Source organism: Neophocaena asiaeorientalis, unplaced genomic scaffold (assembly GCF_003031525.2).
Source record: "Neophocaena asiaeorientalis asiaeorientalis breed wild unplaced genomic scaffold, Neophocaena_asiaeorientalis_V1.1 scaffold147, whole genome shotgun sequence".
NCBI classification, from domain to species: Eukaryota; Metazoa; Chordata; class Mammalia; order Artiodactyla; family Phocoenidae; genus Neophocaena; species Neophocaena asiaeorientalis.
This window is the reverse complement of record NW_020173758.1, coordinates 5,954,519-5,981,707: the sequence shown is the minus strand read 5'-3', so window position 1 is coordinate 5,981,707 and position 27,189 is coordinate 5,954,519. Positions and strand designations below refer to the sequence as shown.

Sequence of the window (27,189 nt, the reverse complement as noted above, 5' to 3'; positions counted from 1 at the left end):
CATTGTCAGAAACATTCATTGGGCCACAGGACTCTATCAGTATAATTGTGTGTGTGTGTATGTTTTATGAAATATAACAGAGATAATACCTGTTGTAGCATAGCTTTTATTTCTGGGCATAAATTGTTGAATGAAGCAAAACAGATTGTATAACACAAATTAGCATTGCCTAACTGAGTAAAATCAGGTTAATTATTGAACGACGTATTATTATCTTCATTTATGTTCTCTTGATTTGGGGGCATGAGTAGCTGATTTAAACAAACTACCTTATTTTAATAATATTTGACATAGAACATATAGCAAGAAAAAAAGGTTACAACTTAAACAGAGATAATAAAACCAAGTCTGCCTATTTCATTAAAAATATTGTTATGAATTACTACTATTAAATACGGTTAATATTTATTGAGTACTTACTCTGTACTTAGAACTGTTCTAAGCATTTTAATGTGTTATTTCATTTAATGCTCATAACAACCTTGTGAGGTATTATTATTATCTTCATCACGCCCATTTTAAGCGGGGAATTGAGGCACAAAGAGATCAAGTAGTAGGGTTGGGATTTGAACCTAGGCAGTCTCATAAGACATGTAAGATTAAACTAGTGGTAGAAAGGTCAGAAACTAAAAATGAGCTAGACTTCTAATTTATTAAGGTAATCATAGACCTACAAATAATAGTTACCTAAGAATATCATTATAATATCTACAATCAGTAATTCTGTATCTTTGTCTTGGCAAATGTACAATGATTAAGATAATTTTTACAAATAAGGCAGAAATAAACCAAGGATAAGATGAGGAAAAGACTAACAGTCTTACCATATGTTTGGTTTAATGTTTTCTTGTGCATAGAAACTGCTTATGAGCTAAATGAGGCCCGAAAGTGAGGTTTTTGGTATTACTATCTAATTTCTACTTTATTCCAAATTATTTTCCCAAACAGGAGAGAATATATTTGTTCTTGTATATGTAAAAATGACCTTTTAAAAGATATGACACCTAATTAACTTCAGAAGTTATTTGCAAATTTCAATTTAATTTGTAATTAGGCTTTCAAGTATCTCTTTGGAAGTTCTCACTAGATAATTAACTAATTTAAAAAATGAAGTGAAATAGATTTTTTCCTTGAAAATATCTTCTTAGGGGCTTCCCTGGTGGCGCAGTGGTTGAGAGTCTGCCTGCCGATGCAGGGGATACGGGTTCGTGCCCCAGTTGGGGAGAATCCCACATGCCCCGGAGCGGCTGGGCCTGTAAGCCATGGCCACTGAGCCTGCATGTCCGGAGCCTGTGCTCCACAGCGGTATCTTTTTAGTTTTGGTGTCTGTCATGGACAAATTCTGATAATATTTAAACACAGGTATGGCTCTTGAAATCTGAAGGTGAATTCATTAATTGATTGTGAACATCTCTGAATCTGTTTGCAGTAGAAACAAATAATCACAATTAATTATTCTTTCCAGATCTGTCTGGACAAAAAATCCATACATAAACCAACTTCTCAGATTGGTCCTTACTATAAACTGACAATTGATTATTATACCTTGAACTTGAAAAATAAAAAGTATTAAATAAAACCAAAGGAAAGTAAGTTTCCAAAATTAATGCAAATAGAAAGTTAATGTGCTAGTTACATGTTGACATGTTATGTGTGTTTCAGGTAACCAAGTCAACTGCTCTACTACTTTACCAAACTCTATAAATGCTGATGGATAATATAATTCAAGATGCCCTGCTGAAGAGGATTACTTTGGGAATTTGGTGAATTCTCTAATGTTTGGACTTCTAAAGTAAAAAAACAAAGCCATTACCAAAGTTCAACGAGGCCACATTTTTTAAAGTTCATATTATCTGCTATTTAAATTATATTTTTATGAATATAAAAATACAATTAAAAAAATTTTTTTGGTGGAAGACAGATGTTGTTCAAAATTTCTTTTCCATTAAGCAGTTGTTTCTGGTGATGAAGAATGATTTGGTAAAGCAGTTAACAATACATTTTCCAAAGACACCAGAGGGTCTGTATAGTACTGTAAAGCGGGATTGAATCCTTTCTGCTGTAAATAGTTGATTCGGCCTTGGTCAATCAGCAGTTTACAAAGATGCCCTATTTTCTTCTTTTCTTCAACATTAAGAAACCTAAATTGAATAAACACACACAACACATTGTTAAAGTTCTGTAAAACCTTATAACAAATTATTTTAGTCTTATTCATTGATAAGCTGCTAAATAACCCACAACATACTATGTGCTATGTCCCATGCTCCCAAGATATGTTTTATTAATGCCACAATTAAAGTGTGTATATTTTAACTTATTCTAAAATTAGTAAAAAATATATATATATATTTTTTTTAGTAAAATATATTTTCATGAATGAATTTTTGATAATATTCATCTAAAAATATAGTAATAATAAATTATTTCTGCCCTAGTGTCATGCATTTCAAAGCAGTCACTTACCCAGGCAAACTCTCAGTGCTGTCATCTGTGATTCTGTATCCTCCATCATCATGCTCTTCACTGCCATCATTCTGTTTATCTTTTCTTTTTGTGGAGATATTTGAAGCTTCCAAAGATGTTTTTTGCATCCCACAAGTCGCCCAACTACTCATTCGCTGGAAATAGTGGAATTCCACTGCTCCAAGGCCTAGAGCCCTGAAATATTCTTTGCCCACATAATGTCTCCAATCACACCTGTGGTGACAACAGAGTGCAATAACAATGCCAGCCACAGGGGTCCACTTCTCTGGGATATTTTTTTCATTTCCTTCCTTGGCCAAAGTGTTAATTTCTTTTTCTGTTTTATCATTCTTTACGCGTTTGGCTAAAGGTTCTTCATTCCTTTCCTCACAACTGGCAGCATAGGTTTCAACCAAACATCGTAATGCAAGATCTGCAAACACAATTATGTGGCCCCCCAAACCACATCATCTTTAAAAATAAGTATTTTTGACATTTATTAGGCAGTATGGTTTTTAAAAGCCCAACAAAAGCTTACTTAGCTCTATACTTGTACTAATTCTTTCATGTATTATCAACTTTGTTCATATTTGCCCTTTTCTCATTATTGTACCATTTTCTCTAATGATTTATTCTGCATAAAGTCAACTTCCCCCAAAAAACTGTGTGAAGCTTAAGATCTAAAATTTGTAAAACTTTTTGTCCAACTACTCAAATTTGCTCTCATTTCTCCTACCCTTGTTAAGGAAATGACTTGTACAGAAAAAATTTATGTCTCTACATTTAACATTCCAGGGAAGTTTTGAGCTTAAAGAACCCAAAGAAAGAAAGAGGAAAGAAAAAAAAAAAAAAGAAAGAGGAAAGGCATTGGCTAAGCATCTGCTAAATTGATGTTAGGTGTCAGTCTTGAAATGTAAGATGTTCACAGCAAAAAATAGTGAAGAGTTGAGAAGAGTGGAGTCAGAAGGTGGAAAGTAGGCCTTGCTGAGTAGCCTTACTATAGTTATACATTCATTCAGCAAATAGTTACTGAATGCCTTTCATGTGCAAGGCTTTGTGGATGTATGATGATTAATAAACACAAACTTAGAGAAAAGTGAACTCTATATTAAAATGAAAAATTTATAGTCCACTTAAAAACTAAACAAATGGATTTTTGATGATTATGATAATTTCCCACTGACGACTGCTATATTATTGACAATACTGGAAAGACTCCAAATATATGCTGTAAAATCCACATTTTCTGTCTGATTAGAATGTCACACTGTGTTTGATCAATCAAAAACATATGTATTTTTAAACCTTATTATCCCAAGATGTCACAAGTGAATAGTAAATGATATTTTACTAGTATATATAATACAATATATGAATTTAAGTCAACAAACTATCAGGAACGTTTTATTTGGAGAAGGCGATAGCTGATCTATTATTTTATAAACTATTATTTTCTGACAAAAGATATTCAGTCACTGTTTTACTTATATTGGAGTTAAGTAAATGGTTTTCAGAAATGGGGATAATCAGAAAAATTATTAAAAGAATGAAGTTATTTTAGAATCAGGAGCTTTAGCAATCCATCTCAACCCCCTCCTTTACAGAGAACTTGAGGGACAAAGCCACGTACCTAGAAAGGGACAAGGAAACACAGCACATTTGTGGCCAAGATTATTTATTCATTCAAATAATAAATAAATAAGTGAATTCTGAACAAATTCATTCAGAATTAGATATATAAACAGAAAATTAATATACAATGAGCTCCAGATATGCAGAGGCAACTATGATAAACACTAAGGAGGAGTATCTTATTTAGGGAGGTTCCCTGAAAGTGGTGACAATGAGCTGAAGAAGGAGTAGAAATTGATCACTTTAGAAACGGACACATTATAGTATATGGGAAGGGTTAGAATGTATAGACCAATAGATATAGAGGCAGAAAGTGGCAAAGAGAGGAAGGCAGAGGCCAGATTAAGACTAGGATGTCATGTTAAAGAGCTTAGACTTTAAGGTGTAGGTGACTGGGAGCTACTGAATAGTTTTAAGAAGGGGAAAGACACATTAGGTGTGTGGAAGATGGGTCTGAATATTAGCATTTAAAGGACAAGTAGTGGAAAGACACCATGAGATATACAGAAAGAATGGCACAGATGTAGGGGAAGAACCAGGAAAGAATGTCACAAGAGAGAAGAAAACAGAATTTCCAGAAGGGTAAGCAACAATAGCAGAGATTTTTCATTAAGATGATGATAGAGTGATGAAGGGAGAATTCAGATAGAGTGAATCAAGGAGGGAAAAAGTGTGTGGAACAATGAGAAATGGCCAGTGTAGATAAGATTTCTGAGAAACCTGGGTTAGATGGGTAGGAGTAAAGGAGCATTTTTTGTTTCCTCCCCAGGATAGAACTGGCTTACTTCAGAAGGCTTTTATGAGAGTTAAATGAGACAAGGTACGTGAAAATCATCTAAAAACTATGAAGGACAACACATATATAACACTTAAAGTCATCTCCAGCCAACTTGAATAACTCTTATGGAGGCTCCAAGTTCCCCATATGGGTAGACATGAAACTAGCGGAAGCCAGAAGAAGATGTTAACAATAGTTAACATTTATTGAGCACTGGTATGTGCCAGACACTTTATATGTAAACTGGCAAATTATATGTTGTTATCCTCGTTTTACAGACGAGATAACCAAAGCTCAGAAAGGTTAAGTAATCTGCCAAGGTTATACAGCAAAGTTGAACCCTGTATTATCTGATTTCAAAGCCCATGTTCTTTCTACTTTATCATGCTACATCCGATGGATCCAAGTGCTAAGGCACATCTTAATGTTTCCGTTTTTGTTTTCCCTAGAATCCTGATACATAATCATCTTCTAGTGGGAGAAGTTTCAGAGTCCTTCCCAAGCAACTCCTCTAAAAAAATGAGTAGCTTCTGGGATGGAATCATACAGTTTCCATAAATGATTTATTTCCTTTTTGGTTGAAGTATAACCCAACAAACTTTAAGGTTCCATATGACACAGTATTTACACGTAAAACTCTTTAATTCATCCTGCAAAATGGCCAAAATGAGCAGATAAGTAGGAAAGCTCTAAATCTGATATAATACAGGGCCAGTGCTACTATGAAGATTAATCAGTTGCAAACAAAGGATAAAAACTACTGAAAAGAGACTCTTTAAATATTTGAGACCATGTTAAGCTAAAACTTAATGTGTTCGTCTCGACATTATTAGTATGTTTACATACCTGTTGCCACACCACACAGATGTTTTCCAATTCCTACCACAGGTAGTTTTTCTTTGCTTAGCAAAGGAATCTTGTCTGAAATAAAAAGAAATGAGAACTAAGTTAGCTCTCTTGTGAATTAAGGCATTAAGTGGCCTCCCAAAGAGAGAACTAATTAGAATCTTTGAATTTTAGGGCTGAAAGAGACACAGACCAAAAATTCTCACTTTATAGCTTAGGAATAAGAGGCTCAAAGATGTAGTGACTTGATAAGTAACACAGATGGCTACGGACATAGCCAGAATCAGAGTTAAAAATTTTTCTGTCTTCCTTTTCTTCCCACCTCGCCCCCAGCTGGTTCTTTACTCCCGAGTTAATTTCTTGACTTTTAGGCCAATGCTATTTCTTCTATACTGACTCAGGACTTTACCCTGTAGAAGCCTTATTTTGCTAAATATTATTACCCATTGATAAAAGGACTCAAAAGTTTCCTTACTAGATTTATTTTGCATAACTAATATATATGATAAATACATATAATACAACCAACACTTTATATTATAGAATACTATACTAAATATTATAATCAAACTAAAGATATAGCTTTCATTATATCTTGATAATCAAGGATATTTTAGCTTTCACACTGTTCTGAATATGAATAAAAGAAAATATTCATAATAGTAGTATAAAAGTAAAATAAAAAAAGACATCTACAAGGTAATGCAGTAAAATGTAGTATATCACAGTTATGGCTTCCATTTTTTCCTCCCTATTCATTTTCCTTTTTCTAAGATTCTGAAATGAAAAGTATGTTTCCCCCTACAAATCCAGCTACAGCGCCCAGCACAGTGAATTGTCCAATGGAGGTCCTTAGTAAATATTTCAAATTCTTTGTTGCTTGCATTCAGATGATATCACATACTAGGAGAAGAAATTGGTACCAACTGGAATAGTTTGCCTGTGTAAGGTAGTTCAAGAAACTTATCCTCAATCAGGGTGAAGAGAAAGGTTGTCTAAGAAAGCCCTTACGGAATTGGGGGCATCAGGAACCTTGGAAGTAGAGCTGAGTTAGTTACTGATAACAGAGTGTGCCTGCACAAAGTCTATTTAACAAGTAATCAGATCCTCACCTCATAGCCACCTGGTGACTACCTCTTTACCAACTGGTGGAAAACTGTAGGTTAATTCTCTCAAGCAAGTAAAACAGGAGGTCACTGGGTTGAAGGATAATAGGAAGTTGAAAGTTGAAGTGTGGTAAAATAGCAGGATTAAGTGAGTACGCGTATAGATTAAGCTCTTATTTGTCACTGGGTCCCAGAATGTTGGTGATCAGACCTTTACCCTCTAGGCAGGTGATCAGAAGAGTCTTTTCTGGGGAACCTGACCAGCCCAAGAGGAAAGATCATGTTCTAGACAGGTCATTCCAAACTGGAGCTCAGAGTCAACAACTCTACCTGAAGGCTCAGAGCTCTTAGTCCCTCAGTCCTCACTATGAACACACCATCAAAAAGCACAGATGTTTGAGCAGAGCCTCTAAGTTGAAAGAGACAGACCAAAACAAATGGAAAAGAGCAACTTAGTGAAAACAGAATATGAAGGGAGGATACTTCTAAAAAAAATCATTAATATCCTCACAAAGATAGTATAATTATGAAAAAAGAACAGATTACAAAGATAAATTCAGAGAAAAAAAATCTTAGAAATTAAAACTATGACAGAAGAAATTAAGTTGAAGAAACCTGAGAAAGTATACAAAAAAGGCAAAAGATATAGAACAGAGAAGTAAAGTCAAGAAGAGTAGAGAACCATTCCAGGAGGTCTAATAACTAAATCATAAAAGTTCTTCCATTAAGGGAGAAAAGAAAAAATGGAGCAGAGAAAATTATGAAAGAAAGAATGCAAGGAAATTTCCCAGAAAGCTGAGAATACTGGAATCTCTCAATCAGGATTTCTCATCCTTGCCATTATTAACTTTTGACCCCAATAATTCTGTTGTCGGGAGCTATACTGTACCTTACAGGATATTTAGCAGGTCTCTGGTTTAGCAGGCTCCCTGGCCTGTATCCATAAGATGCTGGCAGCATGTGCATTCTTAGGACAATGAAAAATGTCTCAGACATTGTCAATGTTCCCTGAGGGCCAAAACTGCTTCTAGTTGAGAATCACTGCTATACACAAAAGAGTCCATCAAATGCCCAGTACAACAGATAAAAATATAACTACATCAAGACACATCACTGTGAGAATTTACAACACTGAGGACAAAGAAAAGAACCTATAAATCTCTGTAAAGAAAAAAGCAGATGACACACAAGGGATCAGGACTCAGAATGGCACTGAACTTCTGAACAACAATACTAGTGGAGTAATAGTTTCAAAATTCTTAGAAATAGAAATACCCAGACAAATCAAGTGTAAGGGTAAAGTAAAAGATATTTTCAGACAATGCAACGTCTCAAATTTATCTCTAATCCAATTGTTTCTCAGGAAGCTATAGGAGGAGGTGCTTTCCCCAAAGACAGTAAATCAATAGAGGAAGATATGTGATAAGATGTGGAAAAATAAATCCCAACCTAGGAGAGTGAAGGGAATCCCCAGGATGAAAATGAAGAGAATTTTAAGGTTGACAATTGTGCTCCAGGAACAGAGGGCACCCAGTCTACGTTGGAATGTATCTGAAGGATCCAGGAGAGAATTTTTCAGGAAGATAGAAACTAACAGAATACTTGGTAAATGTATTAAAACAAATACAAATTTTAAAGTTATACCTATTTGTTTAAATTGAAGTATAGTTGATTTACAATGTTGTGTTAATTTCTGCTGTACAGCAAAGTGATTCAGTTATACATATGTATATTCTTTTTCATATTTTTTTCCATTATGGTTTACCAGGAAATACTGACTATTCCCTGTGCTATACAATAGGACCTTAAAACAAACACATTTTTAAAAGACCAAGTAAACAAAATTTTAAATTAACTATTAACTCAATAAACAAATTTTATTTACTACATGGGCCAGCTGTGGTTTGCGTCACAGGGCTGAATTAAAATTAGCAGAAGAGGTTGCTGGCATATGTTTGCATTATTTTCATTTTATTTATTTTTTAAAATTTATTTATTTATTTTTGGCTGCATTGGGTCTTCGTTGCTGCGTGCGGGCTTTCTCTAGTTGTGGCGAGCAGGGGCTATTCTTTGTTGCGGTGTGTGGGCTTCTCATTGTGGTGGTGGCTTCTCTTGTTGCAGAGCACAGGCTCTAGGCACACAGGCTTCAGTACTTGTGGCTTGCAGGCTCTAGAGCACAGGCTCAGTAGTTGTGGCACACGGGCTTAGTTGCTCCGTGGCATGTGGGATCTTCCCGTACCAGGGCTCGAACCTGTGTCCTCTGCATTGGCAGGTGGATTGTTAACCACTGTGCCACCAGGGAAGCCCATATTTTCATTTTAAATAATATGAAAAACTGTTTTTTATTTATTTTTTTTTTTGTGGTACGCGGGCCTCTCACTGTTGTGGCCTCTCCTGCTGCGGAGCACAGGCTCCGGACGCGCAGGCTCAGCGGCCATGGCTCATGGGCCCAGCCGCTCCGCGGCATGGGGGATCCTCCCAGACCAGGGCACGAACCCGTGTCCCCTGCATCGGCAGGCGGATTCCCAACCACTACGCCACCAGGGAAGCCCTGAAAAACTATTAAAAGGTACAGAAAGGGCATTAAAGAGTATGACTGATGGGTGTGTGTGTGTGTCTGTGTGTGTGTATGAAATATGAGGTCCATAGGGATGGGTTATTTTCTTTGGTACAATTTAAAATTGTAGGAAGTATTTTTTACATATTAGCTAGGCAGAAAGTATCTTTTACATATTAGCTAGGCAGAGAACTATCTCATTTCTGTAATAGTTTAGCTAAAGTCATGTTAACTATAGGCAGAAGGCTAGTGTATGGTATGAACAGTCTCAGTAATTAATTTAAACAGGATAAAGAAGCAACATAAGGACATATTCTCAAAACTTTTAAGCTATTCCCTAGTATGATACTTCATTTCTAGTTGATACTGAAAAACAATTTCTTAAAGTTTCAACCCTAATTCCATTTATATTTACCTAAATGTTAGATACAACATTCTATATTAACAAAGGATTAATCTCTGTTTTCCCTGAAGCAGTGTTCTGTGGTATTGGATTTCTAAGCAACCCTCAGAGTTTGAAATTTCTATGATTTATGGAAGAGCAACTGCAAGTTATGCAACTTACTCAAACACAGGTGCTGAATATCAATTTGAAGTCTCTCAAACACTGAATTTTTCTTTCTGTGTTTGCCATCTACCTGCGCAAATAGAACATTATTATAACAATGCCTTTTATGTAAAAAAAGAACAAAACCTTTATGAAAAAAGATTTCTATTTGTTTTCAAAATTCAGAGCAAATAATTTTCCATCTTAGTTTTTAGTGTTTAAAAAGTAGAATTGTTAATTAAAAATTTTAAGATTGTATGTTCTGTGATGAAAACTCCAAAATAACAATATTGTACATCTTTATAAGACTTGAACATTTTATAAATTATTATGTACACATTATTTCCTTTAACTCTAAAAATTCCCAATTCACTGATGAAGGAATTAAGGTTCATAGATAATAAAAAGCTCTACTTCAACAGCAAGTTCATTCAAAACTGAACTCATTATTTCTCCCTCCAAACTATTTTTCCCTTTCCTTCTTCTGTATTCCCTATCTGAGGGAAGCACACCACTTAGTCACTTAAGGCACAACAGGTCACCAGAAGAACTCCTCTTTCACACTTAATGGATAACAAGTCACCAGGTCTCAGGGCTTCCAACATCATAACATTTCTCACACTCTTTCCCTCCTCTCTATCTCATTGCAACATCCTTAGCTCTGGCCCATTTCTTACCTGGATTACTGGATAATAATGATCTTATTATTAATCTTGCTAATTCAAGGTTCACACTCTTCTGACACAGCTTCAATGGTACTGCTAGGAGGAACTTTTAAAACCCTTTTCTATTTATTTCACTAATTCTTATATATTCTTTCAATCTCCTCTCAGCTACCACCTCCTCCAGGAAAACTTCAGTGACCCATACTAGACTGAGGCTGGCACTCTATCTTCACACTCCTATAGCATCTGGTACTTATCACTATCATAAGACACTTAGCATACTGAGCCAAGATACTTATAAGTCTGTCCCATTAGATGTAAGCTTCCTGAAGACAAGAATTAAATCTTGTTTCCACTGTACCCCCAGCATGTAGTAGGATAAAGTCAAACTCCTCCCTTCGCATAAAATATGAGCCTTTCCAGAGTCTAGGCCTCCTCTCCCATCTCATCACTGCTGAACTCTACTTCGCACCATGGACTTCCATCACACAGAAATGTTTCCATGCCTCCCTGCCGTTTCAGGCATTTGGTTACACTCTTCTTGCTTCCTAGAATGCTTCTCAAACCCTGTATCTAGCAAATACCCACTTTTCAAGATATAGCTCAAGCACCACCTTTTCTGTGTAGCCATTTACCATCCCTTCTCTGCAGTAAAACTTGTCACTCCCTCCTTTGAACCTACACTGTACTCTGTACGACCTTTTTTCATATTTTAACCCTTTTCTATAATCATTTATCTGTTTGTCTCTTCTTTCCAATATAAGTAACAGAACACAGGGACGTTGTCTTATTTGACTTTACCCAATATCTATCAAGGTGCTTGTGGTATGCTCAATAAATGTTTACTGAACAAATAGTTGGTAAGTTTCAGATGTAGGTTAGGACTTAAGACTTTTAACTCCTAGCTTGAGCTTGGCTCTTTCCACATAATTTCTTGTCTCTGTAAATATTTTAAGAACTCAGATCAATGAACTATCGAAATTTAGATTAAAAAATTTACCTTCAGTTTAAATCATCAATATAATTAGAATAAAAAGCTACAATCAAATAAACACACAAAAAATTCATTTTCTTTAAGAGGCCTGTTTCTGAGTATCATTTTTTTTTTTCCAAACAAGAAAAGTGCAAACAAAGTTTGGTTACCAATATACTACAATGATTTCACTTACCTTGAATCTTGTGGTCACCTTTTCTACTAGGATGAAGTGAACTTTTTCAGCATCTTTTAAGGCAATATCAACCCAATGAGATAATTTTCCCTTTCCTGCTCCAAACTCAACAAAGCATCTTCTTGGACCAAGTAACTTTAATTTTTCAATGTTACCTAAAATAGAAGCCTGCAAACTTCACGAGATTATTTTATAAACTAGAGCAAAAACATTCGGCTCAAATGGGAAAATAGCAAGATAATTTCTATATAGGGCAGCATGTTCACACTGATAATTTTTGTTTGGCTTTAAAGCTTTTCTCTTGCTTTTAAATATTTAACATGTAATACTCAGAACCATATCCATTCCAAGGCTTTTTATATATGTTTATATACATTTTTTGAAATGGGGATTCTGTACCCTGAAAGATAATCTAAACAAAATCTCATTAATAACTATATTTAGAAACAACAGAATGTTAGCTTTGACAAATGAACAAAAAGGCCATTTTTAGTAGAGTTACTATGGCTAAACATACCTGCTGTTTCAGATGTTTGGTTGCAGAATCACCGTTTTTAGGGTCATTAAGGGCATCATGCAATGCTGGATGGGACATAATTTGATCTTTAAGTGTAGAGTTCAAACCTGTGCCAAATAAAAGCACAAAAGCTTAAACAACCAAACATGAAACCATAGGGCTCTAAACAATGGTAGTAATATCTCTTAAACCACAGTGGAATTAACTCATATACCACCTGATTATTCTAAAAAAATTTAACTTGCAAATTTAGACAGACTTACCCTCACTTGCTTTTCTCAGTTTCTTAATTAAGTTTTCCATCTGCTCTTCAGAGAGAAAAGAAATTGGAACCTATATACAAAAATGGGGCGTAAGCTGGTCTGGGAACTAATAAATAACATTGATTCTATAAGAAAATGCATTCTAAATCAAAATAGTTAATTTATTCCAAAAATTGGAACACAGCTTATTTACAGTGTGGAGATGATCATAAATACTTTGTAAAATTAAAAAGTCAAGTACTTACTAATTTTTCAGGTATTTCTGTTTCATCTTTTAAGCCTGCATTAATATCTTGAATAAAGAAGTCCTGAATAAAAACAAAACCAAACCATAACAATACCATTATTAACGTGACGAGTTCACAAAAATTAAGCTGAAAAACTGATCCGTGCCTTCTTCCAATACTTTGTACCTGCCATCCTCCCTTTCTCCCGTTCATTTATTCATTAAATAATTACTGAGTGACTACTATGGTCCTTAACTTGCTTTAGGTGCTGAGGATTTACCACAGTGGAGAACAGTACAGACAAAAATCTCTGTGTTCACGGATCTTACATTCTAGTGAGGTGGCTATTTGAATAAATATTTATAGTCTGAAGAAATTCATTAGTAATTTTTATTAAAGTTTTTACCTGTCTCCAGCATAGACTGAGGACTGTGTCATTTTTGCTAATGGTTAAAGCAAAAACAAAGACCCAACTACAAATGGCTGTTTATCAGATAGGCAGCAGGGCCAAAAGCAGAGATAAGAAAAAATATTACAATGGTTTAGGTCTGATTTCTTCTATTTTAAAATACTAATTAAAATAGAAATGTCCTGTGATATTATGTTGTTTAAATTAACATAGTGAGATATTTCTAGTCCATTTTCAGAGAGAGAGACTCTAGGTAAGGATCTAGATTAGCATTGTCCAATAGCACTTTCTGCAACAATGAAAATGTTCTACATTTACCCTGGCCAACTTGGTAGCTATCAGCCTTGAAATACAGCTAGTGTGACTGAGGAAATGGATTTTCAATTTTGTTTAATTTCAATTGACTCAAATTTTAATAGTTACATAGCCATAGTTAATGGCTAGTGGCTACCATATTAGACCACATAGATATAGATGAATGAAACAGCACAATTTTTACAAATTCTGTTCTGAAAGTGAAAACAACTCCTGCGACATTATGCATAGCAATGGGCTTTAGTTACGCAGATAGGAGAAAGGTAACATGTGGATTGTATGCTGCTACCTTTACCTATATGGGTAATAACGGAAACCAGTGGTTAAGTGGAACAGGTGAAGAAAGCAGGTATTAGAATATTTTGTTGGATGACTGGCAAAACTATAAGAGAAAATTAACTATAACTATTAGTAAACAAATGAGTGATAAGATTTTACCTGGGTTTCATGTTATACATAGTGTACTAAACACTGTTCTGCATTCCTTTCCTCTTATCTCGTCATCCCACTACTTTTCTCCCCTTCCTTTCCACTGTGTCCCAGCATGCAATGGAATCTGTGCAGGGGTATTCCATTTTTTTTTTTTTTTTGCCCATGCCATGTGGATTGTGGGATCTTAGTTCCCCAACCAGGGATTGAACCCAGTCCACTGGCCATGAAAGCACGGAGTCCTAACCACTGGACCACCAGGAAATTCACAGGGGTATTCCATTTTTAATAAATTCATTTCTTCTCTCAAACTGTTTCCAGAACACGTATTCAACCTGCTTGCTTTAACTAAAGCCTGACACTTAGGTAAGGAAGATAACCTCCATGCATACCTGAAAGTAAAAGCAACATTCTTTCTTCTTACTGAGGGGCTAACTGGGGTAGTCATCACTTTCCTTCTACATGTTTTTTTCTTTCTCTTTTTTTTTTTAATTGGAGTATAATTGCTTTACAATGTTGTGTTTCTGCCATACAAGGAAGTGAATCAGCTCTATGTATACCTATATCCCCTCCCTCTTGTACCTCCCTCCCACACACCCCCCATCCCACCCATCTAGGTCGTCACAGAGCACCAAGCTGAGTTTCCTGTGCTTTATTAGCATGTTCCCACTAGCTATCTATTTTACGCATGGTAGTGTATGTATGTCAATCCTAATCTCCCAATTCGTCCCACTCTCCCCTTCCTCCCCTGTGTCCACATGTCCATTCTCTACGTCTATGTCTCATTCCTGCCCTGCAAGTAGGTTCATCTGTACCATTTTTCTAGATTCCACATATATGAGTTAGTATACGATATTTGTTTTTCTCTTTCTGGCTTACTTCATTCTGTATGACAGACTCTAGGTCTGTCCACATCTCTACAAATGACCCAATTTCGTTCCTTTTTATGGCTGAGTAATATTCCATTGTATATATGTACCACATCTTCTTTATCCATTCACCGTTGGACATTTAGGTTGTTTTTGTGTCCTGGCTATTGTAAATAGTGCTGCAATGAACACTGGGGTGCGTGTGTCCTTTTGAGTTATGGTTTTCTCAGGGTATATGCCCAGTAGTGGGATTGCTGAGTCATATGGTAGTTCTATTTTTAGTTTTTTAAGGAACCTCCATACTGTTCTCCACAGTGGCTGTATCAATTTACATTCCCACCAATAGTGCAAGAGGGTTTCCTTTTCTCCACACCCTCTTCAGCATTTATTATTTATAGACTTTTTTGATGATGGCCATTCTGACTAGTGTGAAGTGATACCTCATTGTACTTTTGATTTGTATTTCTCTAATAATTAGTGATGTTGAGCATCCTTTCATGTGCCCCTTGGCCATCTACATGTCCTCCTTGGAAAGATGTCTATTTAAGTCTTCTGCCCATTTTTTGATTGGGTTGCTTGTTTTTTTGATATTGAGCTCCATGAGCTGCTTATATATTCTGGAGATTAATCTCTTGTCTGTTGCTTCATTTGCAAATATTTTCTCCCATTCTGAGGGTTGTCTTTTTGCCTTGTTTATGGTTTCCTTTGCTGTGAAAAAGCTTTTAAGTTTTACTTAGGTCCCATTTGTTTGTTTTTATTTTCATTACTCTAGGAGGTGGATCCAAAAAGATACTGCTGAGATTTATGTCAAAGAGTGTTCTTCCTATGTTTTCCTCTACGAGTTTTATAGTATCTGGTCTTACATTTAGGCCTTTAATCCATTTTGAGTTTACTTTTGTGTATGGTGCTAGGGAGTGTTCTAATTTCACTCTTTTACATGTAGCTGTCCAGTTTTCCCAGCACCACTTATTGAAGAGGCTGTCTTTTCTCCATTGCATGTTCTTGCCTCCTTTGTCATAAATTAGGTGACCATGTGTGCATGGGTTTATCTCTGGGCTTTCTATCCTGTACCACTGATCTATATTTCTGTTTTTGTGCCAGTACCATACTGTCTTGATTACTGTAGATTTTTAGTATAGTTTGAAGTCGGGGAGCCTGATTCCTCCAGCTCCATTTTTCTTTCTCAAGATTGCTTTGGCTATTCAGGGTCTTTCCATACAAATAGTAAAATTTTTTGTCCTAATTCTGTGAAAAATGCCATTGGTAATTTGATAGGGATTGCACTGAATCTGTAGATTGCTTTGAGTAGTATAGTCATTTTCACAATGTTGATTCTTCCAGTCCAGGAGCATGGTACATCTCTCCATCTCTTTATGTCATCTTTGATTTCTTTCATCAGCATTTTATAGTTTTCTGAGTACAGGTCTTTCGCCTCCTTACATAGGTTTATTGCTAGGTATTTTACTCCTTTTGATGAGATGGTAAATGAGATTTCTTCCAAGACTGACACAGGAAGAATTAGAAAATATTAGCAGACCTATCACAAGTAATGAAATTGAAACTGTAATTAAAAATCTTCCAACAAACAGAAGTCCAGAACCAGATGGCTTCACAGGTGAATTCTATCAAACATTTACAGAAGAGCTAACACTTATCCTTCTCAAACTTTTCCAAAAAATTGCAGAGGAAGGAACACTCCCAAATTCATTCTGTGAGGCCACCATCACCCTGATAGCAAAACCAGACAAAGATATCACACAAAAAAGAAAATTACATTGATGAACATAGATGCAAAAATCCTCAACAAAATACTAGCAAACAGAATCCAACAACACATTAAAAGGAACATACACTATGATCAAGTGGGATTTGACCCAGGAATGCAAGAATTCTTCAATATACGCAAATCAATCAATGTGATGCACCATATTAATGAGCTGAAGAATAAAAACCATATGATCATCTCAATAGATGCAGAAAAAGCTTTTGACAAAATTCAACACCCATTTATGATAAAAACTCTCCAGAAAGTGGGCACAGAGGGAACCTACCTCAACATAATAAAGGCCATATATGACAAACCCAAAGCAAACATCATTCTCAATGGTGAAAAACTGAAAGCATTTCCACTAAGATCAGGAACAAGACAAGGATGTCCATTCTTGCCGTTCTTATTCAACATAGTTTTGGAAGTCCTAGCCTCGACAATCAGAGAAGAAAAAGAAATAAAAGGAATACAAATTGGAAAAGAAGAAGTAAAACTGTCACTGTTCGCCGATGACATGATATATACATAGTATACGTAGAAAATCCTAAAGATGCCACCAGAAAACTACTAGAACTAATCAATGAATTTGGTAAGGTTGCAGGATACAAAATTAATGCACAGAAATCTCTGGCATTCCTATGCACTAACAATGAAAGGTCAGAAAGAGAAATTAAGGAAACAATCTTCTACACATCTTTATGTAAAAATATTTTTCTTTTTAAACTTATGCCATCTGTCCTACTAGTTCTCACTTGGGAGGCATCTGGAAATGTATGGGGATATTTTGTTCTCAAAATGACTGAGAGGTGCTATTGGGAGACAATTAACTATAGGTCTCTCAATTTTCTGTAAGTCTTATAAGCAAAGGCACTGATCCCCCTCTATCCTAGACTATCTTTGCAAGGACATTTGTATACCAATCAATCTTGGAAGATAGAAGTAGTGTCTCCTTCTAGAGCAGTGGCAGGCCTGCTTATTGTACAATACAATAAAGAAATGTCTACTTATGGAACAAAGGTGAGGCAGGTTTCCTTACTGCTCATTTAAAAAGATGTATTTCCTAAGCTTGGCCTTCTTCAGTTATGACACAAGCTGTGCACAAACATGTGCAGCATCCAAAGACCACTTCAACTTGAGGGCACTTAGGGAACAAAGGGAGTTGATGCAGACAAGAAGCTCACATTGCTTGCTGTGCAGCGAGTAATAAAGCCCTTTGTCTCTGACCCAGGAGTCTCATATCTTCTTCCAGCATCCACAATCCTATGGTAGGCTAACTTGTTAGCTTGAAAATAAGATTAAATTTCAAATCCTTCATACTTCTTGACAAGGGCCTTTGTCATCTTCCACTCAGAAGCCAGGAATTCTAAAAACAGGGATGCTCTAAAGTGCACAGGATAGGACTGTCCCACTCGAAATGCCAAAAGCCCCCACTGAGAAACAGTGGGCTGTTAAACAACTTCTAATTCTCCCAGCAGTTGTCAACTATCAATCTGTTGGTCATTATCCAATATTCATTAAGAACTTTGACACCAAGCTGTTCTTTCCACTAAGTTCAGCCAATTTGACTATGTTTTCAAGCCATCCAACAAACAGCTCTGCTTGACCTTTTTAATTCTAATGACCTTTGCTCCACTTTGGCAAACTACTTTCAGGGGCCCTCTAGATTCTGGTGTTACTATGAACCATTTAACCTCTGAAACCTTAAACTTCATTAGCCCATTCTCTGACTATAACTTTGTACTATGTTAGTACAAAGTATAGTGATTCTCTTGTTCCTAATCATATTCTTTCACCTTTTAAAGAGTTTCACCTTTTAAAGAGTCTATTTTTTCTCAGCTAATTTCTGGCTTCCCTTTCATGCCACCCAGTCTGGACACTCAGTACCATTGTTACCATTATCTTTCACAATCTGGTTCTCTGTCAAACCCACCCTTACAAAACCGAATGCCTGCATTAATATGACGTGTTTTTTTTTTTTTTTTTTGCGGTACGCGGGCGTCTCACTGTTGTGGCCTCTCCCGTTGTGGAGCACAGGCTCCGGACGTGCAGGCTCAGCAGCCATGGCTCACGGGCCTAGCCACTCCGCAGCATGTGGGATCTTCCCGGACCGGGGCACGAACCCGTGTCCCCTGCATTGGCAGGCGGACTCACAACCACTGCGCCACAAGGAAAGCCCTAATATGACTTTTAACTCCCAATAGTTTGAAAGTTAAAACTGCTGAACACTGCTGAAGCAAAGCTCCTCAGTCATTTGGACTGGTGCCAGTTCAAATTCAGTATCTCCATCAGTCTGACTCTCAAAGATGCCTAGCAATTATTCTGCATAACTCTAATTCTAAACTTTTACCTCTCTCCTCAAATCTCCTACTATACCATCACCTCCCTTAATCACCTTATCTCTTACTTCAGCAAGGAAGTGTAGCTATCAAATGACATCTTTCTCAATTAACCTCCTGTCAGCTCAAATTTACCTGAACTGATATCCATCTTATACTACCTCCCATCTACGTAAGTGGAAGAGCTATTTCTTCCCTTCGACCTCTATTTTGTACCCTATTTCTGCCTGCTTCCTGAGGAGCCTCACACTAACAGTGATGCCCTCTTCTATTTCCAACTTCTTCTCTACTGGCTCATTACTCTAAGCATACAAATAAAACTCTTTTCTCTCATTTTATCTATCTATCATTTATTTAAATTCATTTTTTGGCTGCACCGCACGGCACATAGTATCTTAGTTACCTGACCAGGGATCAAACCCATGCCCCCTGTATTAGAAGCGTGGAGTCTTAACCACTGGACTGCCAGGGAAGTCCCTCCCATTTTAAAACACACTCCTTCTGTCCTACCTTCCTCTCTGACTGCTAGTCTACCTCTCAAGTTCCATTCATAGACTAGTTTCTTAAAAGAATAGTTGACACTTAAGATTTCTACTGCCTTGTCTTCCATTTACTCATATATCATTTCAGTCTGATTTCTGCCCACTCCACTCTATTTAACATGCATTTTGCTTAACTCTTTGATCTTTAACAACTGCCATATTGCCAACCCAATGGATTTTTTTCTGTCCCTACCTTACTTGACTCCACTGTGATGCTAGACACAGCTGATCACTCGTTTCTTTTAGGTGTCAGTGTCACCTAGAGCTCTGTCCTTGGTCTCATGCTCTAATTCCTGTCTACCTCTCATCTTCTATTCAGCTCTCCCCTTGTATTTCATACTTGTCATGTGAGTTACCCATGTTTTCTTCCTTGTCTGGATGACTCTCCTTTGACCTTTAGGTCTCATCTTATGACATTCCTTCAGAAAAGCTTCCTTGACTCCCTTCCCATCTCTCTAAACCCCTATGTCCTCCCCAAAAAGGGTTAGGCTCTTCTCCTTTATTCTTCCACAGCACTCTGTACTTAATCTATTTTAACACATATAATATTGTATTTTCTATCCCTTCCACTAGATTTTCATGTTATTTTAAGCAGGGTGCTTGGTACAATGTCTGGCATAAGTGCTCAATTAATATCTATTGAATAAACAAGTCCCCCAACTTCCCCCCAGTTCTAACTAATCTCTTACCCTGGGTAACTTAAAAATCCAAAGTTTCACCTATGATCTGTATGTATTTGACTTCTGAATCTTTATTACTCGCCCAACCCCTCTACTGAGTTTCAGACTCACATATCCAACTCCGAATTTCCAATCAGTCAGCAACTTTTATTGATTCTACTACCTAAATAATTCTTGCATTTATCTATATTCTTTCCATCCTCTTTAATTCAGTCTCTTATTATGTCCTACCTGGATTGCAGCAATGCCCTCCTAACTAGACCTTCTGATTGCAAGCCATCCTCCCACATTGCTCTAAGAGAAAGTTTTCTAAGAGATAAATCTGACCCCACCATTTCCTCACTTGCAATCTTTCAATGGTTCCCTGTATCTTTTAGAATAAGTACAAGTTCCTTGAAAACCTCAAGTCGTTTCTCAATTTCTGCCTCTGCACATATAGTTCTTTCCACTTAGAAAGATTTTTCTTTCTTTTCTTTGCCAAATCAAGACTTAGCTCAAGTGTTATTCCCTCTGGGAAGCCTTTCTTGACCCCTTGGATTTAATTTTAATGCAAGTATGTGCTCTTATCACATGTGTACTTACTTCTTTCATTGAACTTATTAAATAATGCCCATTATTTACAAGTTACTTACCAGTCTCAAGTAATTTCCATGAAGGCTGGGATCATATTTTATTGAAATGAATTTAGTAGGCACTAAGTAAATATTTTTGAATAACTAAACTGTGGAATTATTCTCTGAATGCCATTCTTCTTGCATAAAATTCTGTTATCTCAATTAGGAGTCTAAGTGGATTCACAATCTGATGTCTTATATACACTCAAATGTATTTGCCATATTTAAGCCTCCTGAGGCAAGAGCCTTGTTAAAAATTCACATTTGTAATCTACTAAGTATATATAAACATTACATACCACACATTTCACGATTCAGTTTTACTGATCAAACACTTACAGGTTTTGGCTTCTCTCTTGAGTTACATTTTTTCAAATGTTTTGCTAGTTGATCTTCATATACTGTGCTAAATTTAAAGAGAAAATTATTTAAAATAAGACTGTGATAATCACTGTTTCCAGCACAGAAAAACCCTTCTCTGACCCATACTTACTGTTTTGGATCTAAAGGACACAGTATTCTTTTCCGAGCATTTTCTTCCTAATTAAAAAAAAAAAAAAAAAGGCATATTTATTTGAATAAAATATCAAGTTCACTGCTTACAGATACTAGATACAACTTCAGTGTAATCATAAGCTTATGCTATCCCAAAACAAGGTAAGGAAACCTTACAAGGACATTAACAAAACACTGGCAAAATCAGGTCATAGAGTTTAACAACAAAAATCTCCAGTGTCATGTGATATCACCTCATACCTGTCAGAATGGCTATCATCAAAAAGAACACAGATAACAAATGTTGACAAGCATGTGGAGAAAAGGGAACCCTCCTACACTGTTGGTGGGAATGTAAATTGGTGCAGCGGAAAACAGTAGGGAGGTACCTCAAAAAACTAAAAACAGAACTACCTTATGACCCAGCAATTCCATTCCTGGGTACATATCCAAAAAAACCAAAAACACTAATTCGAAAAGATACATGTACCCCAATGTTCAAGGCAGCATTATTTACAATTGCCAAGATATGGAAGCAACCTAAGTGTCCATCAACAGATGAATGGATCAAGAAGATGTGGTGTATATATATATATATATATACACACACACACACACACACATATACACATAGTGGAATACTATTCAGCCATAAAAAAGAATGAAATTTTGCCATTTGCAACAAAATGGATAGACTTGGAGGGTTTTATAGTAAGAGAAATAAGTCAGACAGGGAAGACAAATACTGTAGGATATCACTTATATGTGGAATCTAAAAAAATACAACAAATTGGTTAATATAACAAAAAAAGAAACAGACTCACAGATATAGAGAACAAACTAGTGGTTACCGGGGGGAGAGGGAAGGGGGAAGGGGCAGTACAGGGGTAGAGGATTAAGAGGTACAAACTGCTACATATAAAATAAATAAGCTACAAAGATATATTGTACAACACAGGGAATATAGCCAATATTTTATAATCATTATAAATGGAGTATAACCTTTAAAAATTGTGAATCACTGTATTGTACACCTGTAACATATAACACTGTACATCAACTACACTTCAATTAAAAAAACACCTTTGGTGTAGCTCGTTTATGTATATCTGAGCAAATAATGCTTTGGACAACCAGGGTCTACAGCTTCAAACACGTTATAGAAAAGGCCTACATATGGCATTTTGAATCTATGACAGCACTGACTATAATACACACTATTATTTTAGGTATTACTAAGAAAGGAAAAATGTTGCCAATTTAAATTATAACATGTCATTGATTTTAAGAAGCATTCTGATTTCAGAGATGTTAAAATGTGAAAAAAAAAAAGTAAAAAAAAGTATCTCAGAAACAACGAAAGACAGATCTTCCTCAACTTATGATGGAATTACAACCTGATAAACCCATCATAAGTTGACATATCTTAAGTCAATAATGCATTTAATACACCTAGCCTACTGAACATCGTAGCATAGCCTAGTCTATCTTAAATGTGATCAGAACACTTACATTAGACTACAGTTGGGCAAAATCATCTAACAGCCTATTTCATAATAAAGTGTTGAATATCTCATGTAATTTATTGAATACTGTACTGAAAGTGAAAAACAGATGGTTGTATGGGTACAGAATGGTAGTAAGCATATTAGTTGTTTACCCTCATGATAGTGTGGCTGACTTGAAGCCCTGGCTCCCTGCCACTGCCCAGCAGTGCATATCGCTAGCCCCGGAAAAGATGAAAATTCAAAATTCAAAGTACGCTCTTTACTGAATGCCTATCGCTTTTGCAACATGATAAATCCAAAAAAATCGTAAGTCGAACCATTCATTGTAAGTTGGGGACTGTCTATATGGTATTTTAACCATTTGGTATGTGGCCTTACTCTACTAGCTTTGCAACTTTTTAGTATAGAAGAGTTACATCCTGTTTGTTTCTAAGTTACATGGATTTAACTACATATACTCAGGAAAAAAAAAAGGAATTAATAGTGTTGGCAAGTCTACCCAACACTGATATGAATCTGTATATAACAGGATAGCGTAACAGTTAAAACCAAAGGTCAGCCAGACTACCTAGGTATGACTCCCAGTTCTATCTATCAGGCTTCTAAAAATCAGCTCCTAACTCTACAATCTGAGGTAGTCTTACTGCCTCATCTGAAAGATGAGAATAATATATCTTACCTCCTAAGGGTTGTAAAGATTAAGTGAGCTAATAGGTTAAAAAAACAAAACAAAACTGCTTAGCATGGTGCTGTTCATACAGTAAATGCTAAGTGTTCATGATTAGTATTAACAATTCCTTTTTCAGTTTATTTCAGTTCTGATCTGCCTCCCAGCATATCCATGAAACTATGTACACAGAATTTCATGAACATGCTAAGAGACTTTTCAGTATCTTTTGAAAATATAGTACATTATTCTTCCCTATTTGCTGACTTGAAAGTCTAACCTCCATGAAAGAGAAGACTCTATACTAACCTCCCAAAGCTTAATGATAGAGTAGGGGAGAAAAGCACTTTTAACATTTATTATTTGGGTTTACAAACAGGGCTTCTCAACCTTGGCACTACTGATATTTCAGGTTGGATAATTCTTTTTTGTCCTGTCCATTGTAGGATGTTTAGCAGAATCTCTGGCCTCTCTCCACTAGAAGCAAGAAACACTCTTCAGTTGTGACAACCAATATGTCTTCAAACATTGTCTGGGGGTGCTAAATCAGCCCCATTTAAGAACCACTGGGTAAAACTGAGTACAAGTGATCTCAGCCATACATGACACTTAAGAAAAAAAAAAGACGGAAACAATACATCCAATTATAACATAAATTACAGATTCAGTAGGATGCCCAAAATTGAAAACCAAATCATAGTCATGGAAAGTGTTTCCACTTAGTGTTTTGCAGTCTTTTTTCAAGGAATTAATAACATGATGTCATTCCTCTCCAGGAATATGGATCACCCTGTAAGGATCTATTCATATTCTACCACTGTCACCGTCTGCAATCACCTCTGGGTGTCTGATTAAGGTGAAGTGTAAGGTCTTAGAGTGAGAACAAAATCCTCCTCCTATCAGAAAGTTCATTTCTCAATCAGGGGATGTTTGCTGGTGCTCTCAAAACCAGCCAATACAACAGAGAGTGTACTTCAAAGAGTTCCCACAAATCACAGGTCACTCACATTCCAAAACAAGAATAAGCTAATAAGGCAAATATTAGCCAAATCAAAATATGAACTAGAGCTATAGCTATGAGGGACAGTAGGAGATGAAGGGGTTCTGGGGTTATCTGTACTGGATATTGCCTAGAAGGATAAACCATCTAACAAAGAAAAATAATGTAAATAATACTGGACATTCAGAAGGCATAAAATCAGATGCTTGTCTCTTTGGTTTACTCTTTCTAAAACCTATTAAACATGCTCTTTTCTATTAGCATTTTACTGTTCTTGTTTTTTAAATTTCCTATCATATATATCCTAAAGAAACACACATACTAAAAATATGTTGTTTGACAATACAATCATAAGTATAATTGAACAAAACTGTACACTTTCTGTTCTCAATTTTAAAAGGAGAGTCAATTCTTACATGTTTTTAAATCTTTCCTTCCCCTTTTCAGCAAAGTAGTTATTAGTTGCTTTCAAAAGACCGTACGTCTAAATAAAAAATTTAAAAAGTTTCTCTCAACCGCATTGACAAGAAGTTATTATTCACGGAACAATGAAAACACAATTAGTGAAACCTTGGGATGCTTCTTTGATCACTCTTCTTTCTAAACCACCATTTCCCATCAGGAAGGCGGAGAGTGAGCGGAGGGCAAGAACCGGTAGTCTGCCGTAAAACTAAAATCTAGCATTACCATGAGTTGGTATCAAGATAAACGGGTCACTGCTGGCGCTTTACTTAGTACAAGAAAACACTGCACTTCACTACGGCTCATCATCTCTCCCTAGGGAGGCCAGGACTGCGCTTATCACAGGAAAAGCTGGAAAATCCAGGGGACTGAAGCAGAAATCTGTCAGAGGGGAGGTGCCGGACCAGGAAACTTATTTCCGACTCTCGAGAGGGTAAGGCGATACCAGACCTCCGCGGCTCCAGCGTGTTCACCACAGAACCTTTTTCCTGCTGCCACCACCATCCTGCAGAAGCGCTTCTTCTTTTCCACATAGTAGCCACATCGCCCCTCTGCTGGAAAGCCAGTTCCGTGCGGCATCGGCGCAGAAGCCGCCATAATTCAGGTCTCACTTTGGGTGGCAAGCATTGATCGGGTGAAGAGAGGAAAAGTTGTCAGATTCTCTCGGGTCTCCTTCCCTTAACAAATATGTCTGCCTCGGGTCCAGCCACGCAGGATAATGCCCGGAACTACAGCCCCATCCGCCGAAAAAACCCGGAAGAAGCTGATGGTGGCTGGCGAGGTCCAAAGTTCCCGCCTAGCCCCTCTGTTTTATTTTTTCCCCGCCTCCTCCGCGGAAACCGAGCGCCAAACTCAAACTTTAACAGGACCCGGACGTCTTTTAGGCTAGTGCTGCGGGCCGCACTTGGAGTTTCCCGCACACCTGCCGGGGAAGCGGTTCAGCATGAGCCAGGTTCTGTTCCAGCACCTCGTCCCGTTGCAAGTGAAATGCAAAGACTGCGAGGAGAGGTGAGGTCAGCGTTACCCCGAGCCCGCGGATGGCGGTTGGGGTCGGGCCAAAGGGAAAAGATGGCGGCTCCAGCCAGTGGGCCCCGGCGTGCGGCTGGGTGTCCGGCAGGAGTCCCCGGGACGTGGAGGGAGACCTAGCTGGGACCTAGTGGCTACCTCTCACCAAGTCCGCCGTTGCTGAGGAGGGAAGAGTGTGAGAAATGGGACGCTGACCCGCATCAATTAAAAAAAAAAAAAAAGATCTTATCGCTGAACATTCTCGTGGACAGTATAGCTCCTTTCTCTCTTTTGGCAGGTAAGAACTCTGGCCCAGAGAACTTCATTTACTCGAGGGCTTACGAGTTTACAGCAGGGCGGACACTAGAACTCAGGCCTTGGCTCCCAGCCTTTTTTTTTTCTTTCTTTCTTCTTTGAATTATATTGGAAGTAAATTTAAGCTTCGACTTAAAAAAAATCAACTTTATGGTATATTGCCTTTTTTTCACATTAGTTACTAAAAATAGATTACGTTTAATAGACTAAAGACAGTTGGGGAAAACTACAATTTCATCCATTCATTTTTTCATTCAACAAATACTGCATACTTGCAAAACGCCTTGCTGGGCCCTGGGGATACAATGGTCAGGAAAAAGTCCTTGTGTTCGTGGAGTTCACAGTCCAGTGGGGGAGGAAGTAAAGGCCAGTCTCACAGGTAAATGCGAAATTACAACTGACTAAAGAGGTGGTGCTGTTGAGGCTTAAATAGAGAGATCTGGCTGGAAGTCAGGAGATTTCAGTTTTGTCTCAGTTCCACCACTGAGTGTCAGCTGTCTCTTAATTTCTCTGAACTGTAAGTTTCCTCCTTTGTAAAACTGATATAGCAGGCCTACCTACATGGTTGGTTGTTAGGAGGATCAGTTGTGAAAATGTGTGTGAAGACTAAATGGTGTGGAAATGTGACATATAAAAAATGAAGACATTGCTATATTGAGCTGCCAGTAAAGTGAAAGTAGTATTTAGTGCAGAATTCGATTCAGAATCAACTGGCAGGCCAGGCAAGGAGATGGTACCAAGACCAGCAGCTGTAAGTGCAGATCTATAGGTTAGTTGGTCGTTCTTTTGTGCTGCCCAGTATGGGAGCCACTGTGGTTGTTGGACATTTGAAATGGAGCTAAGCTGAACTGATGTGCATAAGAGTAAGTTGTATGTTGGACTTCGAAGACTTACTAGGAGAAAAAAGGAACGTAAAATATTTCAGTTTTTATATTGATTATGTGTTAAGGTGACAAAAATGATATATAGGGTTAATTAAATATCTGTTTCTTTTAATTTTTT

General features: G+C 37.0%; 3 protein-coding genes across 8 annotated transcripts in view; 2 read left to right on the top strand and 1 right to left on the bottom strand.

Moving 5' to 3' along the window:
- Positions 1-1,916, top strand: part of LRRC39 (leucine rich repeat containing 39) — a 37,425-nt gene extending 35,509 nt beyond the window's left edge. For all 4 annotated transcript variants that reach the window (XM_024751287.1, XM_024751286.1, XM_024751288.1 and 1 more), the window contains one exon: positions 1,663-1,916. In XM_024751287.1, coding sequence (XP_024607055.1) covers positions 1,663-1,718 — 56 coding nt within the window. In that variant the 3' untranslated portion in view covers positions 1,719-1,916. The remainder of the gene's footprint in view (positions 1-1,662) is intronic.
- TRMT13 (tRNA methyltransferase 13) lies at positions 1,915-25,556 on the bottom strand. 2 transcript variants are annotated; one of them, XM_024751285.1, is made up of 11 exons: positions 25,318-25,556; positions 21,229-21,275; positions 21,075-21,141; positions 12,792-12,854; positions 12,547-12,616; positions 12,284-12,390; positions 11,767-11,934; positions 9,951-10,023; positions 5,723-5,797; positions 2,467-2,899; positions 1,915-2,141 (listed from the first exon to the last, which is right to left on the bottom strand). In XM_024751285.1, the coding sequence occupies exons 1-11, from the start codon at positions 25,462-25,464 to the stop codon at positions 1,946-1,948; spliced, it is 1,446 nt and encodes a 481-aa protein (XP_024607053.1). In that variant the 5' UTR covers positions 25,465-25,556; the 3' UTR covers positions 1,915-1,945. The 2 variants fall into 2 exon arrangements, with proteins under 2 accessions (XP_024607053.1, XP_024607052.1); XM_024751284.1 differs by lacking the exon at positions 11,767-11,934.
- SASS6 (SAS-6 centriolar assembly protein) overlaps positions 25,477-27,189 on the top strand; it is a 50,677-nt gene continuing 48,964 nt past the window's right edge. The window contains exon 1 of one of the 2 annotated variants that reach the window (XM_024751291.1): positions 25,477-25,880. In XM_024751291.1, the coding sequence (XP_024607059.1) occupies positions 25,555-25,880 (326 nt within the window). In that variant the 5' untranslated portion in view covers positions 25,477-25,554. The remainder of the gene's footprint in view (positions 25,881-27,189) is intronic. The other variant, XM_024751293.1, reaches the window with a different exon arrangement.